Raw genomic sequence first — 19804 nt, 5'->3', positions numbered from 1 at the left:
GTCTGTAAGCCCGCTACGTACCTGGATAAAGATTGACTTGTATTCATTCAGCACGTAAGAATTAAAGTATTCCATAACTTGCAATGAGAAGCCTATAGGGCCACATTCGTCAGCATTACGTGGAACTCTGAATCAAAGGGAGAGCAAACCTGCCCGGGAGGTCATTATTGACTGACGATCAAAGTTAACATTACTACAACAGCGATGTCTATGGCGCAAGCTTACTCACTGAATTGGAGGAGCAATACGAAGTACGGTAGTTACAAAATGCAATACTTGTTTGCAATGACACCATACCACCACTTAGCAAGTATCCATGTCTTATATCAAAATGGTAGCTGAATATGTGGGTATCTCCGGGTCGTTGCATACATCCGGATCAAGGAAAAAGGGCAAGTAACATCTGTTCCAATACTACATAGTTATGTTAGGAATATGAATATAATCTGTGCTTATTGATAATGCCGGGTATACGGCGACCAGTCAGTTCGTCCATGTGGAGAGGATTACGATCAATATAATTTGAATATATTGGATGGAATTCCGCTGTACTACTTCCAGGCTATAGACTGATATGGCGTTTGAGTGTCAAATTGTCTCGGTATATATTCTATTTAAAGGTCTTGCATTACTCGTTTATAATGTTTGTTTATTTGCCACCGCGAGTTTTTTGTGGGTTTCATTCCAGACCCTTTTACTCGGCTCTTGTCATCTATAATCTGTTTCGTCATGTTTAACAATGTAACTCTGGACGACGAGCTCGCAGTTTACAACCATAACAGGTTGTCAAACTAGAACAATATAGGATAAAATCAATGCCATTGACTTCAGTGGCGCAGTTCCCGTCTTCTGTTGTCAAACAACGGTGTAAGATGGGAATATCTCCTTTTTCTTCCGATCTATAATGTCCTACATTCTACGTGCTACGAATATGGTTGTTGGGTTACGGATCGTGGTACATGTCTGAATCTGGCAGAAGGCCCCCAAGCAACGCCTCAAAACCAAGCCAGCGCACGAAAAGGAGGAATCACTGTTTGAGGCTGACGCCATACTTACATTAAACGAGTACACATATGAACTCTCGCACATCATGTTCGTGTCATATTATCAGAGTCATGAATCAATTCTGTTGGGATTGGTTCGTGGGGATCTGCATATGTATGTACTTAGTGGGCTAGTGTCACGTCTATGTACCTTGTTCCTTGTACATAGCAGCGATGTCATGTGTTGATCGTTCATTGGTAACTAAATATCTCAGATGGGGTAAAACAGGGGGCCAGAAAAGAAAAAAATTTGCTTGTTGACTTGTCGAGTACTAATGGAACATGGACGTCACAGGAGCTGGAAGGAGGTGGTACATTGAACCGACCTGTCTACTTTGTACAGTACGAACCCGTAAGCGCAGTCGTAAGTGCAGCCAGAAAGGGGCAGATTATCGTATGGATAAACATTCAACCAGAAAGTTAATACAATACGAGCTACGTGATGTGAAGAACTCTAAGCGCGTCTTTTTTACTCGTCACATTTCCGGTCTGTACCTAGCTGCCGATGAAAAGCGAGCGGGTGCCGAATATTTTGTATGACAGCCAGACGAGTTCACTAAACAACCAATAAACATGCACTCCGTTCGGATATTTTATCACTAGTTAAAATAGCCCGACCCTAAGGAGATACGTAGATGGAGCTAGGATCTAACGACAATTAAACAGGGCATATAGACTCTAGCCTCCTGATCAGTGGCTTAAGGACAGACGGGACAATTAGTCTGATCTTTTTGACAGGAAACGACGCAGCTAAAATCATTCTAATGTCCAGTAGGAAAGTTGATAGGTGCACTAGCCAGAGACTAATAAAATAGCGGCATGGCACTAAGTTCACTAACAAATTCAATCAAGCTACGAATTTTTCTCATGTCAAGTCAGAGCCTAGATCGCAGACTACGTGCCTAGCGTCCGCATTAGCCGGAGAGCCGAGAGGACGGATGCATTGTCCGTGGTTCCCGCTTGGGGCAAGCCCTAAACAAGTTGCTCCAGTCTGATCTCTGCCGTCGACAATAGATCTTACAGGATCGTCACCCCTGTCTTCCAAGTTGATATTAGCCTTATTAAAGTCATTGTAAGCGAGGAAATTTCTTGTTTATTTATTTGTTTGTTTCTATTAGCTTCTGTTATTGTTGGGAAACCCGAACTAACATCGGGAATTGTAACTTGAACAAAAAATTTCCTAATTTGTCAAGGCCTTCCAAATTCGGAATAGTGGGTGCAAAACAACAAGATGAATCGCATACAGTCCACCGCGTTTGTCGAGTACGTACAATAAGCACCGGGGAAATATGGTCCGGTAATCAGATTAAATCTAAGCCTTTTCCGGCGTATACACCGGCCCGGAAAAGGGTAGGAAAAAAAATTCTGGCTGACTTGCCGTGCAGGAACATGAGATCCATCATGATGTTTGTACAGGTTGTATGTACAGAATCAGCGGTCAAAGTCTGGGGCAAGTCATGTGTATGCGTGTCTTACGTGCTGTAAGTACCGTATGATCCATGTCTTTTCTAAAGAAAGCATCACCCTGGTGGCAACTCACCATATTGAGTTTGCATGATGTGTCACCCCTTGACAGGACTCGAGGCGAACACCCGAACGAGCAAACACAGAAGCAAGAACAATACAAAATATGGAAAATACTCTGACCGACTGACTTTTTCTCTATTTGGAGCTCCGTGGTACTGCGTGCTTTCTTTTCTTTTTCTGCTTCTCCAGTCACGGGACGCTGCATGGATCATGCAGTAAACTACAGAGCATACGTAGTTTGTGTTACATCTAGAAGCAGATGTTTTTGGTCCACGGCTGAGAGCGCTTTTGAGTAGCAAATCACTTCAAGTGCAACGTGATCGTGTCTCTTGTGTCTCTTTCGGAGTATTTATCCATATTATCTTGCATGCCTCGAGGAAAGCAGTTACAGATTTCTCGATGTGATATCCAATCGCCGGGATAAATTGCGGAATTTCACAACCGGAATGACCAAACAGCGTGATCCTGAGTAACTATATTAACCACGTACAGTCACCTGTAGACATTGTGAATCTCTGGTGATCATTGAACTGTGATTTTCTTCGAATTTCCTACCTTGGTAGCTATCCTTGATCATTTGACATTCATTGTCATGTTTACATTGTTTTTCTTCAGGTCCAGCATACCCGCCGAGCATGTCTCTATTGTGACTGGCCAAAGACACAGTGAACGATCACGATCAGTAGTGGGCGAATCAAAGCTCCCAGGACGACCTGTGGCGAGAGATTGACTTTATGGCTTTCTAACTTTCTGGGGCTGGCTTCTATAACGCCCCCATATTAATTAATCAGAGTTGACAACTGACAATTCAGACGGAGGTTTATACCGCCTGTTGCTATGAACTAGTCATTATGTCAATCCTCTATAGACAGGGATGAATCAGGTTTTACTGAACCTTAAAGTAACTGGACAGAAGTTGGCTTAACCATATAAATTTCGAAGTTTTCGGTGACTTTTGGTGTCGAATTGATGAATTCAGCCCATAGCACTGGGGATTAAGGATGTCGTACAAGTGGCTCTGAATAATAAAATCGAATATCAATAGCAATTGACAATGTACTATCGGATGGTGTCGATCACCCGCCAATGGTGCCATATGACACTCCACCATGTCAGCCACCTAGTCAAACCTAGTGTACGTACGAGTCAATTAAAGAAAATACCGCGACAGCTCACATTGTTTGGTGGTGGGGGAAACAGAAAGGAGTATGCGCCAACAGAATAGTATAAACCAACTACGCACTTACTTGATTAGTTAGCAGACAATGTGTTGTACATGACGAAGACAAAAAAGGAAGGCGCTAGTGGAGGGCTGCAGGTCCAGACTGCATCGATCGTTCCTTCCACGTAAGACCGCGCTCTTTCCTAATCTGGCTGGGCACTACATAGCACAGCTGCATTGGGCAAGCACCCGCCAACGTGACTTCCTCCTTCCTCCTTCCTCCAACCTCGAGTCGCACAGCGCTCCCCCATCGACTCTCCTCGTCCACTCTTCGTTCATTCTCGACGACGTATCCATCTCTCCATCGAGTATCCACGTACATCATCAAGTCCATGATGTACATGATGTACAACGCAGTGCGCTCCAACTTTGGGTCAAGACGGGAGAACGTACTCGGTCTCATCCGGTCGTCCCTTGCTGGTCTCGCTTGCTCTAATTCTCCACCTCTCCTGATGCTCCCTGCTCCCTGCTCCCTGCTCCACCACGAGCTGAGCAAACGAACGGTCAGCTACTCGATACGATACATACGGATGAGTCTAACGGAAATGCGGCACCCCCTGTTGTCTCAACTGCATGTTCCTTCGATTCCAGAAATCCAGAGTCCGCTCCGTAGAGACTACAGCATTAATCCTTGCCATCCGAATGGACCTTTGAAAGTGGCAGAACTGACGAGCTGTAAGGCGAATCTCTCCGCTGAGACTTTTCGACTACGGCGCACGCTAAGTTTAAACTACATAGTGTCGTATTCACCTACATACAGCCCACGAGGCAATATGGAGTGGCTAGCCATGACTCTGACCCTGTAAGCTTCAGCTCCCTACCTCGTACCTTGTCCTTAGTGCCATTGCTAATTGCGCCCTTTTCTCAACCCCATGGCATCCACGGTGTCATAGCGAGTCAGCGCCAGACCCATACACACGCTCAGGCCATGCAGAAAAGATCGATCTATGTTCGTACGTACTACGGTAGCCTTCTGTCTTCGAAAAATACCACCAAGCCTAGTCCCACTATCTAGCTTCCGACTTGATAATCGCCACCTCTGCTCTAATCTCCGATCCGCTTGTCCAACCATCTGCCTTGACCTGTGTATTACTTGTTTTCTGCTTGTTACCTGCCTTATGGGTCTTTCCCTTAGACAATTACGTACTAGCGTGAGTGACTTTTTAATCAAGACATGCATTCTGGTATGAATTATTTTCCTAGATCAGCTTTGCTTCTATTCACGCAAAGCTACGAAGTCATTAGCTGAGCCCGACTCATCGAAGGGGAACCCTGACGAGAGAATCTGTACTCGAGCTCGACTGACTCTGAATCACCTTCTCCAGATTTAGCAGACGAAAAAGACGAAAAGAACACAAGGCACGATCATATGACTTGATGACGCGCAGCTTGTAAAAAGAGCTTGGATAGACCATCTGTTCTCGTAATTTTTACTATTGTCTGCGCAAGTACCAAGATAACCTCACGCGTGTCTGATTCAGTTTCAAGAAGCTTGCTACCTGTGGTGTCAAAAGTATCAACTACTCTATGTCCTGATACTAGAGGTCATTGAACAACCTCACCTCGACACAATGGCTCTAAATGCTACGGAATGCTACGAGATAGACAACACATTTTCATACTACGCTCAGGAATGTCGTGATGGCTTTGACTTTACGCTCTTATTCGAGCAGACTGTATTGACGGCATTGCCATTGGGACTTTTGGTCCTGGTTGCTCCGGCTAGGATTTGGTATCTTTCCAAAAGATCCAAAAAGACAACTACAAGCTTACTACTACCACTTAAAGTTGTACGTTCCAATTCTCCTCATCCAAAAAAATAGCACAAATGTAACTAATTTTGCTCTCCTGTAGGCATTATATGCCGGACTTGCAGCTTCGCAGCTTGCTGTATTGACTTTGTGGACTCTTCCCTCCGCCAAAAGAACAAATGCTTCGATCCCGGTCCAAGCAGTCTCGTTGGCTGCAACCGCCATCTTCTGTCTACTATCTTATTTTGAGCACACTCGCACCATTCATCCGTCGTCTCTACTCGACGTTTTCTTCTTTTTGACGTTGTTATTTGACATTGCACAATGTCGAACACTATGGTTACGGGGTTCTGGATTTTATGGGAATACTATTGCCATTCTGTTTAGTGTTTCGGTAGCTATGAAGATGTTTCTGTTGATATTGGAGGCACTAGAGAAACGGCGGGTCTTACGCGCAGAATACAAAGCTAGCCCACCGGAAGCCACGGCAAGTATTTTCAACAGAAGCTTCTTCTGGTGGCTAAATCCTTTGTTCATGAGGGGATTCACGTCTCTGCTTCGTATGGATGATTTGTTCGAGGTCGACAAACAGATGCGTTCAGAGTACGTACATGAGCGGATGGAGCAGGCATATAACAAAGGTACATCCACGCTTCGTTCAAGATAATGAAAGAATCTAATTATTATTAGTCACCAAAAAGTCACCAAACACGTTACTCATGGTGTCACTGAAGACCTTGATATGGCCAGTTCTGGCGGTCATTCCTCCTCGAGCATGCCTGGTTGCGCTCAACTTTACTCAGCCGCTGCTCATCAACCGTTCTGTCTTATTATCTGTAGATAGCGTGACACCGTGGACGACACATGTTGGCTATGGCCTGATCGGCGCATACATCCTGGTATACGTCGGATCCGCTGTAAGACATTCTACTTTGCATTTTGTTTTCACTCGATTAACCTACTCTAGATCGCCATGGGTATGTATCAGCATCTGGCTTATCGCTCTATCACCATGGTTCGAGGCGGTTTAATATCGATGCTCACTCGCAAAACCACGTATCTCAGTGTGCGAGATGTGGATCCCGCTGCATCCTTGACTCTGATGAGTGCCGATGTTGAGCGAATCGTCCAAGGATGGCAGACAATGCATGAAATGTGGGCCAATTTGGCTGAGATCGCTGTCGCTATTGTCCTACTAGAAGGACAGCTTGGTATATCATGTCTTGTTCCCGTTGGTGTCTCAATCTGTAAGTTCGATCTACTAATGAAGGATGAGCTGCTTGACTAAATGTTAAAAAGTCTCCCTGGTTGCTTCCATTCTAGCATTGAATTTTGTGATATCGCGTCAGGCACGTTGGCTAGAAGCGATTGAAAGACGTATTTCCGCCACGACGGCAATGCTTGGCTCCATGAAAGGGATCAAGATGACCGGATTGAAAAACGTCCTGTTTAAGAGTATCCATACGTTGCGTATTGATGAGCTGAATATCTCAAAAGGCTTCAGACGTTTGTTGATCTGGAACATGGGAATAGGTATGTCTACAGATCAATACGCGGAAAAACTGCTGACCGTCTGTAGCCTACATATCTCAGATCTTTGCTCCCATTATCACGTTTGCTGTTTTTGTTACCGTTTCGCATAATCATGGCGACGATGTAGCACTCAACACAGCTAGAGTTTACACGGCGTTGTCAATTTTTGCCTTAATGACTGACCCAATCACCACTTTGGTCATGTCATTGTCTGCTTTTGTCGGATCAGTTGGATCTTTCCAACGTATTCAGGAATTTTTGGAAAAGGATGTCCTCGTTGACAAGCGTGAGACTTCTTCAGGGCACAGTTCATCAGACGAATTCATCAAAAGTAGCACGCCTAATAACTCGGAAAAATCCAGTATCACGACCAATGAGGCCGATCTGACAAGGAGCAAAACCCCTCGATCACAATCTCCCACCGCAAGGGATTTGATCGTGGTCCAAAACTCGGACTTTGGCTGGGATCCAGAGAAAGACCCCATACTCAAGTCAATCACAATGTTCGTACCCGAAAGTAAGATCTCAATAATTGTCGGACCAGTTGGCTGTGGAAAATCTACCCTGCTGAAGGCTATTCTGGGGGAAATTCCACCCATGAATGGTTCCGTATACGTGGCCACTGATCAGGTAGCTTATTGCGAACAGACGGCATGGCATGTCAATGAGACAATTAGGAACAGTGTAATCGCAGCGAGTGAATTTGATGAGCGGTGGTATAGCACTGTGCTGCAAGCTTGCGCTTTGCATGAAGATTTACGACAGTTGCCTCAGGGTGACCAGACAATGATTGGTAGCAAAGGCATTGCTCTAAGTGGAGGCCAAGCTCAACGTATAGTAAGTTGTATAATTACTCTGCGGAACTCAAACTGACAAATGTAAATAGGCACTGGCAAGGGCTGTATATGCGAAGAAAAAGCTTGTCATTCTCGATGATCCAATCAGCGGACTTGATACCGCGACTGAAAATCACATCTGGCATAGCCTAATGGGCAAGTCTGGTATTTGGAGGGAGATGCAGGTAACCGTGTTGATGACTTCTTCATCAGGTATGGTCTCACCATGGCAACAGAGGAACTCCCACTAACAGACATAGTTAAACGTCTTCCATACTCGGATTATGTCTTTGTGATTGACGAAAAAGGTACCATCTCTGAACAAGGTCATTTCGATACCCTGGCAGCTACTGGTGGCTACGTGTCAAGCTTCCATCTAGGGGAACCTGATTGGAACTTTACCCCGGATGAGCGCAGTTACCACGTACCGAGCGTTGATCATAAGGAGAAAGTTATTCAGACGAATGACGATCTAGAAGTAGAGGCCAATCGGGCGACGGGCGACTTTACCATTTACAGATACTACTTTGACTCAGTGGGCTGGATTGGGATTATTGTTTTCCTTGTGTGTATTTCGGGATTTGTTTTTTGCATTTCTTTTCCAAGTAAGTCCTTCATCCCGATGAGGGGAGCTTCTACTAACGGTATAGGTATCTGGGTCAAATGGTGGGCTGCTTCCAACGTACAATATCCATATGAGAAGTCTGGATACTATATGGGGATATATGCAATGCTTGGTGTACTTGCTTTGATTACGCTATGCATTAGTTGCTGGTACGGGTCATTTTTCATTTGGATTGGTCGGTCACTAACTGATTAGGCAACTCATTATTACCATGGTACCCAAATCTGGAGAGAGATTTCACTCGACATTGCTCAGTACTGTTCTGAGGTAGGCCCTAGCACTCTGGTTATCGAATTACTCTAATTATACTAGTGCGAAAACATCTTTCTTTGCTTCCACGGATACCGGGGTCACATTGAACAGATTCAGTCAGGATTTACAGCTAATCGACATGGAACTACCAGTTGCTGCACTGAACACTTTTGCCAGTAAGTAGTTCCATATTTTGTGCTAAACGCTGACTAACATATCAGCACTCGTTTTGTGTATTGCGCAAACAACATTGATTGGAGTGGCTTCTCCATATACAGCCATCTCATTCCCAATTGTTTTGATTGCTCTCTATTTCATTCAAAAGTACTATCTCCGGACTTCGCGGCAGCTACGATTCATGGACCTTGAAGCCAAGGCTCCACTTTACTCCCAATTCACCGAATGCCTCAGTGGTCTCGTAACCATTCGAGCATTCGGCTGGCAAAAAGCAATGGAGGACAAGAGCCGAGAGCTACTCGAACGGTCTCAACGTCCTTTCTATCTCCTATTTGCTGTACAAAGATGGCTCACGCTTGTTTTGGATTTGGTTGTCGCTGGTATCGCCACAGTACTGATCATCCTTGTGGTTGAAATGCGTGGCTCCATTAGCGCAGGCTATGTGGGTGTTGCGTTATTCAATATCATCCAGTTCAGTCAAAGTATTAAGCTTCTGATTACATTCTGGACGAATTTGGAGACTCATATCGGCTCTATTGCACGTGTCAAGATCTTCAATGAAACGGTCAAGTCTGAGGATTTAGAGACTGAGAGTCGGCCGGTGCCAGCCGCTTGGCCCGCTCAGGGGGCTATTGAGTTTAAAGGGGTTTCTGCTAGTTATAGGTATGTAACCTTAGGGCCAATTGTGATACTTACTAACAGATGAGTAGACCTGAGGAACCTATCTTGAAAAATATTGATCTGTCAATCCGAAGCGGCGAGAAGATCGGCATCTGTGGCCGGACTGGAAGGTATGTGTTTATTCTTTAAAGCCATGGGCGTGCTGACACAACACAGTGGCAAGAGTTCTTTGGTGCTGGCCATCTTCCGTATGGTAGAACTATCCGGAGGAAGCATCAGCATCGATGGTATTGATCTCTCAACTATCCCTCGTCAAGAGATCAGGGCAAGAATTACCGGCGTCGCTCAAGATCCGTTTCTGATCAAGGGCAGTGTCCGACTAAATGCCGACCCCAATGGCACCGCAACCGATGACCAAATTACAGACGCGCTCCGAAGCGTTCACTTACTTTCGATCGTCCAAGAAAAGGGCGGCTTGGACATGGATATCGAAGAACTCCATCTCTCACAGGGGCAAAAGCAATTGTTCTGTCTCGCTCGAGCCATGCTGCGCCATAGCAGTATCTTGATCCTCGACGAGGCTACGAGCAAGTATGTTAAACTTAAACCAACTACTTTTGTCTTCATGATCAATACTAATTTAATAAATAGTGTCGACTCCAAAACCGACGAAATCATGCAACGCGTCATCCGCGAAAAATTCAGCAACCACACCATCCTTGCCGTAGCGCACAAACTCGACACAATCCTCGACTTCGATAAAGTCGCCATGCTCGAAGCGGGAGAATTGATCGAATTTGACGATCCGTATACATTGCTGTCGACGGACTCGGCGTTTAACAGATTGTATACGTATAGTATGGCGGATGAAGACGAGAAGGATGGCGGGATAAATGAAATCGAGGTTATTGTCAGAGATATTTCGTCGCGGACGACTGCCACGACGTCGACGGCGACGCAGTCAAATCGGGCGTCGAGTGAAAATGGGCGAGGACAGAGTCATTATACATATCCTTAATACTGCCTGACACATTGTTTGAATCAAGGGAAAAGTCACATTCTTTGTTGCATATTTTCTTTTTTTATTGTTTGACAAAACAACTTCATAATGATATCTATCTAGGATATCTGGCACATACTCATGTTCAAGGCAGACTAATTTTTTTACTTTCTGTCTTGTTTGTTCTCATGCAAGTCATTGTTTTATCTTCGAGATAGGCTGTTTCGTTTATTGTCATGTCTTTTGCATTTGAGTGTCCAACTTCTCTACTTATGCATAGTACTTGACCTGCCTATTTAGCAGAGTGATGACTTCAAAAGTTAGATACATAATTCAAGACTCATGTCTTAGATAATATATGCTTACGTATGCTTCCGAGGTTGGTTTGATGCAAATACCCTGAATGCGTGCTCATTAATCGACTGAATACGACGAAATCCATAAACTCTCTTCTATAGCTCGGATGTAAAATCGACTGGGCGTGAGTAAAGAGTTGTTAGTTGATTGATTTGGAATACCTATAGACTTCCCTTTGCCGTATCAAAGCAGTTTAAATGTAGAAACTAGAGTGAACAATCGACATGCATCGGACCACACGCCGCCTCATTCACGATACTTTACAAAAATTGATCCTCGGTTCCTTATCACGAATGGAAAACGAATCGTTTCGGGTATATCAATGGGCTATATAGCCATTGCTGTTCAAGAGGTGTCAGACGGAACATTGATGAGCTTTGATACCGGAGCGACGAAGACATAACCTGGAAATCCGTGAGACTCGGCTTGTCGAATCTAGAATCCGAAAAGAATATTCTCAAAACAGTCGAAGCAAAATTTTCAATTCCGGTTCCGCAAGTGTACGACTACTACAGCTCAGCGAAGTTCGAGCATTTGATCCTGCAGAGACAGCTCGGTATCACCTTGGAAAATGCATGGCGGACTTTGAATCTTGACGAAAAGACAATAGCGGACCAGGTCGTCTCGCTGCTAGGGGAGGAGATACGGGATCTGCATTCTCGAAACATAGAAGCAGCGTTGTACCGCCGCAAACCGCTTCGGGCTGAGGTTTGCGGTATAGTTGAGCTTGATTGTAATGAGTATCTAGCACCAGCTGTGGAATATGCAATTGCAACTGAACACCCCTGGTGGCTTGAGGATCGTCATACGTGATAATAAAGTGCGTGTCATACGATGAGGGCTTGATACAATTTTCCTTTTCTCTAGTATTAACATTGATTAGCAAACGACCTGGAAATCAGCGATCAAAAGGATATCTCTCCTCTCCTACATAGCACTTCAAGGGAATAGGTGAATATCATCGTCATTCTATTATTTCAAGATAAACCAAAGACAAATGAAATTTCTCAAAAGAGTGTATCTATCTGAATTTGTAAACAAAAATGCAACATTTCGCTATCATATAACCCCAAAAGAAATCAAATCCTCGATAAAACCCCATGCTTCCTCGCCAGCTCCGTCCCATGCACAGAGTTCTTTCCCAATGATAAAAATGTTCGTCTCGGTCGTTAAGTCGTAATATCTTTTCGTGTAGTACATGCTTCTCAATCTTTCGGAAATACAGGTTGTTTGTTCAATCTTGGAATACAAAGTGGTACAATTAATGATCATGAATGACAAATGAAAAGAAGAAAGAATTGGAAGGAAAGTCCGAAGTATGAATGCCAATCAGTTGACATTCGGTTGCTGTCGATAATAAGTTGTTGTTGTTGTTCAAGGATTAAGGGAGTTATGGGCTCGAAGAACGTGTTGTTTCCCCATTCACACTCCCCTTCTGACCCTGCTCTTCCCTCCTCGCAAGCACTGAAGGAGAATCGGAATAGAGAATGGAACCCGGGAAATAGACACAAGCATTCATCTTCTCCTTATCATCCGCAATAAAGTCTTCATGAGCCGCTTCCCTGTATATACGCGGAAACACTCGTAGTAGGACATGTCGACCACCACTTACGGCGCTGCCACTTGGGCTGGACTCAGGCGAGGATCTGCCGCAGGTATACTCTTCCCAGCCCTCGTTGACCTCCCCATCCGACTCTGGCGCTGGCATAGTAGCAAGTACAAGCTCCCTCTCAACGCGCGCATGCCTCCATGTCTCAGCCGCAAGCTTGACGATGCGTCGGATGCCACTCAACAATGCATCTAATTGTTTTGGATCCGCGAAATGCTTGATGTGGTCCACAATTTCATCTACAATCACAGCTGCGACAACATTGATGGACTGCTTTGCGTCTGAGGTGGTGTAGGCTGCTTTTAGTGTCTGTTGTCTCCAGAACGCTTCACGACGGACGGATTTGCGGCGGATGTCCATCGACAACACCTGGAAAAAGGTATCGGCTTTGTCGTACCTGCGGCCCAAGGTGAAGAGGAAAGGTTGGAAGATGCGGTACGTCAAGGTTTTAGAGACGACGTGTTGGATGTAGGCAGACCGCAGTTCCCGAGATGCGACGGTGTTGTCGAGAAAGGACGGCATTTCAGAGGGTATTTTCTCGAGAATATCCTTTGGTGGATCGATGGGAAGATAGGAAAAGTGCTCCTTGGAGAGTTCGACGATCAAGCGTCGGAGTTGACCAAATTGGTCGACACTATAGTATCACACACAGATTAGATTAGATCTTCGTCTTGAGTTCAGCGAATATCAGTTCATAGGACCATATTCGCATAAATTTGTGGAGAATTGGTGTACTGGTTGATACTTACAAGAATTGATCACCCTTTGAAGACTTTAAATCCGTGGCTTCCCCAAGACTCTGCAATGTCTTTCGCAGCTTTTCTCTGTCGTTTTCCATGTTGTCGATTGTTCGGCGCATTTCTTCGACCGCGGATTGTAGGTGACGTTCGCGGACAACATCGTCTCGTTCCAAAGCGTCCTTTTCTCGTTCAATGCCGGCCAATTCGTCCAGTTTCTCGTGAAGTTGTCGTTGGAGCATGGTTTTCTCAGCTGCCCATGTCCTTTCTTTTTCGTCAAAGTCCTTTGCGAATTTGTCAAGGCGGTCTTGGAGTTCCTTTGCATTGGTTTCGTGTGTGGTGCGCAGGTTGCTAATCTCCGTTGCGTGAACATCACGAATGTTATCGAGTTCGGTGAAATGAGACCCGATAAGCTGTCCCTTCTCCTCCGCATGTCGCTTGTGAGCATCCTCCAACTCGGCATGCTTGCCTTCTAACTCCGCCTTCTTGGTCACGAGCTCCTCAAGTGTCGACTGCAACTCAGCTTGTGTCGCTTGTAGTTCCTCCTGCTTGTAGTGAAGTTCATCCTGAGCTTTCTTGACTTCCCCCAGTTTCTCTTCGAGTTCCGCCTTAGTCGTCTCAAGCTCGTTCTCTTTCGTCTCCAAGTCCTCTGACTTGCTCACAAGCGAATCACGAACTGCCTGCAAATCATTCTTTGCAGCTTTTAAGTCGGCAAGAGTCCTCTCAAGTTCGGCGTGTTTGTCGTCATGTTCAGTCTTTAGGTTGCCATGCGCTTCTTCCAATTCGCGATGCTTCTCTTCCCATGCAGATTTCAACGTTTCCTGCACTTCAAGAAGCTCCTTTTCACGCTCGTTGTACCGTTCATTGGCGGCAGTCTCGTCCTCGGTCCTGATCTCTTCGAACAGATTCGTCAACTCCTCCTTTTGCATCGACAGTTCGGCTCGTTCATGTTCCTTCGCCTCTTCAAGTGCTCTCTCATGATCCATCTGCATCTCTTCAACCCTCTTCTCAAGAGTGCGGATCTCCGACTCAAGCTCCGATTTGATTTGCTCAAGTTCCTCATTCTGTTTCCGCGATGTATCGAGAAACTGTTGCAAGTCCTTGATTCTATCTTGCTGATTCGACAGATCCACGCGAAGACCGCTGATAATGTCCTTGAACTTGCCGTACTCCTCCGCCGTCTCCGTAGCAGCCTTCTTCATTTGACCTTGAAGCGCCTCTATGTAGAAATCTTTGTGCATGATGGCTTGTTCGTGTTGTGACTGCAACTGCTTGAATTCTGCTTCTCTAGCCTGAAGCTTGTTGCGGGTTTCCTTGAAACTATCCAACATGCGACTGAGATCTGGCATAGCTTTTTCAACCCTTCCCATGAGATGATGGTGTTCGTGATGGTCGTCCTCATTGTTAGTGTGGCTGTTTGTCTTTTCCATGCGCTGGCTATGTGCATGACTGTTCCCGCTTCCACCAGATAATGTACGATCCATGCGGCCGTTGTAATAGTCTCTTGCGCCATTTGCATATGTGCTCGAGCGACGGGGATACATATGAGGAGATGCCATGGGTGTATGTTCCATCATGGGAGAGTGATAGGCATTAGGGTAAGCCGTGGCGAAGCTGGCGGAAGATGGAGCAACACTGCCTGGATGCATTTGTGCGGGATGCATTCCCATCATGTATGGACTGTATGCTTGCATTGTAGGGCTTGCGTATCTGTATTGTGGTGAGGTGTGATACATCATAGGCGAGCCATGACGGGAGAGGGGATGGTCGGAAGGGATGGCTGGAGAATGTACAGAGCGTGGCTCACTAGGTACGGGTGATGGCAAGGGTGCAGGTCCGGCATGAGAGACCCCGGAAATGGAGTGTTTTGATGACATGTTGTCAGCTACTTCGGGAGCAACATCCTCCGGGTGGTCTTGGTGTTCTTCTTCTTCTTCTTCTTCTTCTGCAATTTCCTTTGGTTCCTCCTCTATTTGTACTTGGTGGTCGTCTGCGAGTAGCTCTTTGTCTTCGGCTGGCTCAGTTTCTGGGACAATCTGTTCGGCCTCTTGTGCCTCTTCTATATGGTTTTCGGGTGCTTCTTCGGTGTGTTCCGGAGCAACATCATCTTCTTTTACTTCGTACACCTCAACTGGCACTGACTCTTGGTCTTCGTGTTCGGCATCCAGTGTGTCTGTGATAGCTTCATGTTCCTCGTGTCTCTCTTCAAGAGCTTGTTTGGGATGGACCATTTCCACTACTTCCACTGATTCATCTTTAGCATCTTCGAAAGTATCCTTCTCTTCTGTGAGGTCCTTTCTTGGTGCGGTACCAGATGACCTCCCGCTAACTGACTTGGCGTGTGAATGCTTCTTGCTCTTCATTGAAGCCGAATCATCGTCTTGGATGGTCGGTTGGTGGGGTGCAATCATGCTCCAGTCTTCAGGAGGCTGTAATTCTTCTGGTTCTTGTTGCTCTTCGGGACCTTGTTCTTGTGGCTCACGTCGATGATCGTGTTGCTCTTCAAAGTCTTGCTGCTCTTCTAGTCCTTGGTTTTCTTGGTGCTCTTCGACGTCGTCCTTGTTGTCGATTTCGGCTAGGTTGCTTTCCACTATCTCTGGTAATGCCTCGACTTGCTCTGCAGCAGGAGAAATATCTTCTGTGTCCTCCAAGGAAGCAACTTCCTTTTGTGCACTCAAAGAAGGTGACTTGACCTCTTTGGACGTATCGACTTCTTCAGGCGCCACCTCTTCAGGCTCCAGCTCAGGCAAAGCAGGGGGAGCGTCCTCGTTCTTCTGATTCTTTCTTTTTTCGACCTTGTCCTTCTTTGCCTTATTCTTTTTGGCCATTGCGTTTTTTGATCACGTACTGTGATCGGTGATGAGTGTGATGGATACAAGGAGAAGACTCTTCCAGGCGCTAACGTGTCCCCAATCGCAGAAAGGCCGTATCAAGAATGCAGTTGCCAAAAAGTGAAAGATCAAGCAGCCGGGATCAGCTCAACGGGCATTTATACAGGTATGGTGTGTTGATGATGAAGATAATAGGATAGATATACAAGGGTCAAGGTGTGATTCTTGTATCTTCCAGTCTCAACTTGCACAGCTAAGTTTATTTGACCTGCCTGATCAGTTCGAATGCAAATGTGGCGAGGTAGTTAGAAGAGAAAAAAAGTGGAGGAGATAAGAATAGAGTCTAGCGATTTCGTCAAATGAATATTATACACAACAATTAGCTCTATGAAATGGGCAGACAGCAAAAAGAAGCAGAAAGACGATTCGGGAAGTCGAGCGTCAGGATTTGGGCTGCTAAAACAAGGAAGTATTAGCAGTAGAATCATTAGTAGAAGTTAGATATTCAATCACGAGAATAAGCGGCTAGTAACCCAAGAAAGTGTAGCCCAAGACTTTGTGTGTCGTGACAGTGCATGCATGCATCCCACTTTAGCGACATGGCGAACTCAACGCTGGGTAGCGCCGAATATTCAAGCTATGCAAGCAGACTAAAACCGCCGGTCCTCTGAACCGTCAGAGATCATGTAAGAAAAAGGAGTAGACGCTCAATCTCATTCGTCGAGCTGCCATAAGTGAGGCATCTTGAGGTGAAGTGAGCGAGTATTGGGTATCAAGCCCTCGCATCGGTTTGTGACTGGGCAGCAACAACTATGGTGATTGGACTCGCTAGGGGCCAAGACATTGAGCTGTTGAAGTGTGAGTCAAAGTGCTAACTTTGTCATTAGAGTGATCAGAATTGTTCTTTTCTTGACTGTATTGTTATTCTGGAATTGATGCTCTTTCGTGGTGTGTGGTATGCGACCTCACTGAGCTGTTTCGACTCTCGGGCAGACACGAAGCAGCGACCCGCCGGCTAACTGGCGCTTGCACCCGATGACCACAGCCTCCATTTGGCTATCTGTCTCCATTCGGATATAAAAATCGCGTTCCGCTTGGCCGGGTCCGAGGCAGTAGTAAATACCTAGTTACTAATGAGTAGTGGAGGTTGAAGTGATCAGGAGAGACTAACAACGGCTCTTCCCGCTGCACGCTTAATCGCTGCGTTAGAGATGATACTTGCCTTGCTGTAACTAAGATACGTTGTCTATTTGATGTAGATTATTTAGTTGATCAATTGTCAATATCCAGTAGAAACACCTGACAAAGACTCAGATACTCGTGCTGTCCGTAAAAATGCTACCATTGAATTTAAGTATTCTAATTGGTCAATTCGTGGCTGTCATCACGTGATCTGACCCACCCGGCAACCTCGCGATGATCAAATCAACCAGCTCGACGACACTTTACGGTGTTCAAGTCAACGCTTCACCATACCACCTCAAAATCTCCACAATGTTTGCTCTCCGACGCTCAGCGGCTCCCGTGAGGCAGCTGCTGCGTCAACAGCCGCGCCGCTTCGAGTCGCATGCCGCACATGACCACCACCATCACGGCCCAGTGAACGAGAGCTTCGGCGTGAGTCTATGACAATTCTCCCTGCAACAGGCCTACGTAACTACTTACTAACCACGCAACTAAATGGCATAGCCAAGTTTCTATATTGCCATCTCAACATTCGCCGCCAGCTTCGTGCTCTACCGCATCAGCAAGGCCTCCGACGACTCCTTCATCTCCCGCCTCATCACCAAGTACTCGCCTGACCAGAAGGTGTTCGAGGAGCGTAATGCCATTCACACTGCCGCCCTAGAGCAGGCTGCTGCCGATCGTCACTTGTTTGTTGGTGCTACTCGACAGGATTTTGTCGATTTGAGGAGCAATGAGTACGTTCTTCCATCTTCCGTTTCAATCCTATTGTAGTGACTAATTGTCTCCGGTATTAAATAGAGTGTTCAATGCCGGATCACCATTCAACGTCGCTCCCGGCTCCCAGGCTGACCTCAGCTCCATCGCTGCCCACTACCACAAGAAGAACCAAGAAATTGAGGCGGACCGGTTGGCTCGGACAAAAGATGGAAAGGTCGTCAGCATATATGACTAGATGAGAACAATGTTTCTTTTCACTCTTTTCATTTTCTAGATCTCATTTCGTCGCGGGCTCAAGTCCCGAGTATGTGTATTGTACATAAAGTTAAAGATAAAGAAAACCCGTTCATTATCTATGCCTTACACTGGATCGATGCCTATCTCTAAAACGACCCTCTTCACTCCCCCGGAAGTGATCTCCCTCCGCTCATTCACCTGAAGGAATTCCTTATCTTGCAACGGCTGCTGATCCAGAACCTGCAAGAACTCATCGACGCCCCCTCCCACACCAAAATATACCTTCTTCGCTGCAATAAGTGCAGTACTTTTATTTTTGGTTAGATTCTCATGCCCCGACTTTCGTAATAATTCCAGTAGCGTCTCCGAAAACACACACAGAGAAGAAGGGGAATATATCGTCTCACTAGCGAGTATGAGTGTCGAGGATCTATTCGCAGCATCCTGTTGTCGAGTACTGTTCAAGGCCAATCGCACAAACTCCGGCGACCAACCACCAGATATAAACTCAATCATAATCCCTCTCCTCTCAAGATCAGCCTGAAACGTATCAAGCAGCGTAGCATCGATATCCAATTCTCCTTCCTCCTCCTCTTTTCCATCCTCTCCAACTTCGATGGCTGTAGTCCCACTCGGCGAAGCAGGAGAATTAATCCACCACGTCAGCAAGAAATTACTAAACGTCACCATCCTCAACACCGTAGAATTATAATCCGCCATCGTGAAACGATACCTCCGTTTGCTTCCCTCCCTATCTGTCGACGACGACTTTAATATCCGCGCAAACAGCATCAACGAAGGCACCGCCGTCCCACATCCAAGCTCAACCACATGAACACCTTCCTCTTCCTCTTCACCGACAGCGCCAATCCCGGGAAAAGAAGACAGAAGGACATCCGCTAGATCCAACGAACACTCCCACGTCTTGAAGCCTCCTTCATAGAAATTGGGCTTGAGATCTCCTTGCTCCAGCCCTGCGATCAATTCTGCATTGTCGGTCGCGAGGTCGTCGGCGTCGTCTTCGGCCATGAGTTGAGTGCGGACGTCGAAGAGTTCGCGACGGGCTATTGTTATTGTTTTTGTTACATTGACATCTTGACTATTGTTGGTGGTGGTGGGTTGTGATGGGCCTAGTTTTAATATGTTGTATGATATTTGAGAAGGGAGGTTTGTCGTCTGGAATTGAATCAGTTGTGTATATCGGCATGTTTAAGAGAGAGGCTACTTACCCAATCTTTCAGCTCATGTCTTACGGCAGGGAACAGGCTATTAGGTGCATTCGCATCCTCTGCATTCGGCTTCTCGGATACATTTTCAGCTTCGACTTCAACATCGTCAACATCCATATCGATATCATCGCCGGAGAACCCAAAGCTGAATGTTGACGCCATTTTTTTTGTACTCTTAAATGATGTGCAGTATATGTAGTACTTCTAAAATATTCGAGTAATGTCAGATATGAGGAACTGTCAAAAGATGAATGTGAGGACGCATGGAAATAAAATACTATAAAATACGATGTTGTTGAAGATGTATCTCGC

The 19804-nt window shown here is 45.8% G+C and overlaps 5 protein-coding genes across 5 annotated transcripts; 2 read left to right on the top strand and 3 right to left on the bottom strand.

Moving 5' to 3' along the window:
- Nucleotides 1-3871: 3871 nt before the first annotated feature.
- BHQ10_008717 (uncharacterized protein) lies at nt 3872-4195 on the bottom strand (the record flags this gene model as incomplete). Its single annotated transcript, XM_040881553.1, has 1 exon — nt 3872-4195. The coding sequence occupies one exon, from the start codon at nt 4193-4195 to the stop codon at nt 3872-3874; it is 324 nt and encodes a 107-aa protein (XP_040737219.1).
- Nucleotides 4196-5363: 1168 nt separating this feature from the next.
- BHQ10_008716 (uncharacterized protein) lies at nt 5364-10605 on the top strand (the record flags this gene model as incomplete). Its single annotated transcript, XM_040881552.1, has 15 exons — nt 5364-5582; nt 5647-6184; nt 6234-6460; nt 6511-6790; nt 6843-7076; nt 7123-7913; nt 7963-8125; nt 8173-8517; nt 8563-8686; nt 8733-8804; nt 8850-8965; nt 9011-9629; nt 9677-9757; nt 9804-10178; nt 10239-10605. 15 exons carry the CDS (start codon nt 5364-5366, stop codon nt 10603-10605), a joined length of 4551 nt encoding a protein of 1516 aa, XP_040737218.1.
- Nucleotides 10606-12334: 1729 nt separating this feature from the next.
- Nucleotides 12335-16118, bottom strand: BHQ10_008715 (uncharacterized protein; the record flags this gene model as incomplete). The annotated part of the gene is made up of 2 exons (XM_040881551.1): nt 12335-13187; nt 13303-16118. 2 exons carry the CDS (start codon nt 16116-16118, stop codon nt 12335-12337), a joined length of 3669 nt encoding a protein of 1222 aa, XP_040737217.1.
- Nucleotides 16119-17615: 1497 nt separating this feature from the next.
- Nucleotides 17616-18261, top strand: BHQ10_008714 (uncharacterized protein; the record flags this gene model as incomplete). The annotated part of the gene is made up of 3 exons (XM_040881550.1): nt 17616-17738; nt 17811-18043; nt 18108-18261. 3 exons carry the CDS (start codon nt 17616-17618, stop codon nt 18259-18261), a joined length of 510 nt encoding a protein of 169 aa, XP_040737216.1.
- Nucleotides 18262-18386: 125 nt separating this feature from the next.
- BHQ10_008713 (uncharacterized protein) lies at nt 18387-19654 on the bottom strand (the record flags this gene model as incomplete). The annotated part of the gene is made up of 2 exons (XM_040881549.1): nt 18387-19439; nt 19493-19654. The coding sequence occupies 2 exons, from the start codon at nt 19652-19654 to the stop codon at nt 18387-18389; spliced, it is 1215 nt and encodes a 404-aa protein (XP_040737215.1).
- Between the last annotated feature and the right edge of the window lie 150 nt (nt 19655-19804).

Source organism: Talaromyces amestolkiae (genome assembly GCF_001896365.1).
Source record: "Talaromyces amestolkiae strain CIB chromosome Unknown scaffold20.1, whole genome shotgun sequence".
In the NCBI taxonomy this organism is placed as follows: domain Eukaryota; kingdom Fungi; phylum Ascomycota; class Eurotiomycetes; order Eurotiales; family Trichocomaceae; genus Talaromyces; species Talaromyces amestolkiae.
This window is presented reverse-complemented; position numbering and strand designations above follow the sequence as displayed.